Here is a 3,312-nt window from a genome sequence, read left to right on the forward strand (position 1 = left end):
AAAATCTTTTAAAAATTAATAAAAAAAATTTAAAATATTAATTTTACTTTTAAAAATTCCAAAAAAATAATGTTACAAACCTACTCTTAAGGTGCGTTTGATTCAAGTTATAAAATAATATTCCTTAGAATTCTATTATCAGGATTATTATTCCTAGGAATAATATTCATAGGTAAGTGTTTGGTTAAAAACTAAAACTCCTAGGAATGTTTATAATATTTATTTAATTTAAAAATTATAAAAAATAAAAATTGAAGTAAATGTGAGTAATAGTGGAAAGTTGTAATTAGTTAAATTTTATTTTTATGGGAATGTTAGATTCCCACCCAGTGTTTTAAAAACCGGATCGAACGGTCGGACCGGTCGAACCGGGAATCGGCCAGGTAACCGGTCTAGTTCAATAGCTGGATCGGTAATGTCATTGAACCGGTGTGAACCGGTCAAAACTGGTGTAAACCGCTAAAATCGGGAAAACCGGCCGTTTTGGTGAACCGGTGGTTTAAATGCTTTTTTTAATTTTTTTTTTAATTTTAAAAAATTAAAACAATGTCATTTTGACTATTTTAATAAAAAATAAAAATAAAATAAAAAATAAAAAAATGGTTGTAGATGCGGTTGATTTTGTTACGGATGATTTTGATATTGAAGAAGGAGATTCCAACATTAAAACAATTTTTCTTTTATTGAAATTAAATTTAGCAGACAATGAAATTATTTTGTTATAAATTATTCAATTAAATTATGTTGCGATTAAAGTTTTGTTTATATTTTATAAATATGTACTATTTGATTGTGTGTGATACCTATGTATAAAATTTAAATTTAAATTATGAACTTCTGAATTTGTGAATTTTTTTATAGTATGATGTTTTCAAAAAATTAAGTACTAGTTATATTTTGTAGTGACTGAATTATCCAGTTCGACAGATTTTATATCTATATAATTTTGTTATAATTACGACGGGTCTATTCAATCGAGTTATCCGGTTTAACCCGGTTTAGTCATGCGGTTCGACCAGTGACCCAATGATTGACCAATAAACCAGTGATCCAGTACCCTCACCGGTTTTATGTCCGGTCCGGTTTTTAAAACACTGTTCTCACCTATTAAATATGAGAACAATTTAAACAAAAATCACGTGTAAAAATATTACTTGGAATAAATAATATTCAAAAATAATTTTTTAAAATTTGAAACAACCGTGGATTTATTACTTTTTCCAATGTAAAATTCTCAGAAATGCAATTGTGATCCTTAAAACAAACACACCTTTAATTGTGTGAATGCGCTAGGGTGACTATGGTCCAATCATATCACATTTCTATATTTTTACCAATCAACAAACATCAATGGTGATCTATCTATTCTATTCGTTGATTCTTTCATCGTCTATCTTTATCCTTCTAGCCACTTGCAACTCCAATGGAAACTGACCAGATATAAGAAGAAAAAATACATTAAACATGACTCTTGTTTTGGACATCAAAATCTTGTTTTAAAAAAACAATGACAGGTTCAATAGCTGGTAAACGCTGCGTTACCATTATTCCACCAATAGTATACCTTTTTTGATGATAGTATAAGCAACCAATATGCATTTGAATTCTCCCTTCTATAAGCTATGCAAGCCATGATTTTTCTTGCGTCGAACCCGCAAGTTCGGCAATCAACCATTAAAAAAAGTTTTGCTACTAATTTCATTTACGTATCTTCCTTCTAAATTAATCTAGGTCAACCACACGCCAAATTCTATACTCGTTTTTATTTTATATCTTTATATTATATAAATGAGTTCACACTATATATTGTTTGTAATTAGATTATTATACTTGTGAATAATTTTTCGTTTCATAGAATCTTAATTTCGGTTCGTCAAATGAGTTCAGTAGATAGTTGTATATGACATTGATCACAAGAGCATACATTCGAATTCATGACATTTCACTTATTCATTCTTAAAGGGTGAAATTCTCACCATTAAATTAATAAATAAAAAATATATTAATTTCAAATTAAACAAACTTTGGTTGGCTAATGACTCCAACTTTAAGTCTATAGCACTAGATCTACAAGGCATTGTTCGATTTGGGCCTTTGTGTGACCCTCACAATTTTGTGCTTTATAAAAGACGTTTTGTTGGGCTCAAGAGTGTGGAAGTTGTGTCTAAACTACTATTGGTCTCGATTTTTAAGTAATGTGGTGCTTTTTGGTGCATCAATAGAGTAGCCTTTTGATCGGGGCTAAATGGTCTGATCCTAGAGCATAGTGTGAGTTTGATCCCAACCTCGCAAGCCATTGATCCAAGTTGGATCTAGATGAATGGTTCCAAAAAAAAAATCCACAAGTTTGTCATAAGCTTTGAATTGGAACTGACAGGTGTTAGTCGTTGAAAACGCTCAAATTAGTGAATGAAAACAAAGTTATAGGTTTTTTTTTAATAAGCAATTGATTGAAAGTTCGCACTAGGGGTGCAACCCTTACAAGCACACAAGATACTAGATGTAGCAAGTAACGGATAAGGGAAGTTTAAACCATTCGTAATAAATTGGTCTAAACTTAGGATATCCACTACATAACCACCTCCAAGAAAGAAAAACAATGTTAGAACAAATAACATCAAAACAAAACACCTCCCCCTTAAAGACAATAGCATTCCTCATAAGCCATATACTCCAAATAGTTGCAAACCAAACGAAATTGATCAAGGTTCTACGATTACTACTTTTCACCTTGTCTTGAATGGTTTCAAAACAACGAATCTCCTCTTCATTAAAATCGTTCGGTATACCAAGCCAGAGAAAAACGTGTTTCCAAATAACTTTCACCACTTGACAATTGAAAAAAAGATGGGAAGATGATTCAAGACAAGAACCACACAACACACAATTCGGGCAAGAAACGTTAGCAACACCTCTTTTCAACAACTGATCTCTAGTTGGGAGCCGATCTATGAAGAATCTCCAAGCAAAAACCTTAATCTTAGGCGGTAGTTTAAGGTCCCACACCACTTTCAAGGAATTAATCACAATAGAATCCCAAGCTAAAGGTTTGGCATTATCGACCGCGTGAGAGATGCTCGCAACGGTGAAGTCCTTATCTCCATTAAAAGACCAAAGGAAAGAATCACAACTTGTCTCGCAAGGGAGAAAACCACGAAAGCCATCGCGAAACCGAGTCCAGCTGGGACTGGTTGCTGCCGCGGCTGAGAAGTCAGTTCCGGAGGTAGAACCAGCAGCGAACAAGGCGTCCAGCATCCACCTATGCGACCCGTCCGTCCAATCCAAAATATCCGCCACCGTGCAATGTTTCAT

The 3,312-nt window shown here is 33.1% G+C and overlaps 1 protein-coding gene across 1 annotated transcript; it reads right to left on the reverse strand.

Moving 5' to 3' along the window:
* Positions 1 to 2,496: 2,496 nt before the first annotated feature.
* On the reverse strand, positions 2,497 to 3,312 carry LOC131605076 (uncharacterized). Its single transcript, XM_058877473.1, has one exon. It carries the CDS (start codon positions 3,310 to 3,312, stop codon positions 2,497 to 2,499), a length of 816 nt encoding a protein of 271 aa, XP_058733456.1.

The sequence above is a fragment of the Vicia villosa genome, linkage group LG5, assembly GCF_029867415.1.
Source record: "Vicia villosa cultivar HV-30 ecotype Madison, WI linkage group LG5, Vvil1.0, whole genome shotgun sequence".
Classification (NCBI taxonomy): domain Eukaryota; kingdom Viridiplantae; phylum Streptophyta; class Magnoliopsida; order Fabales; family Fabaceae; genus Vicia; species Vicia villosa.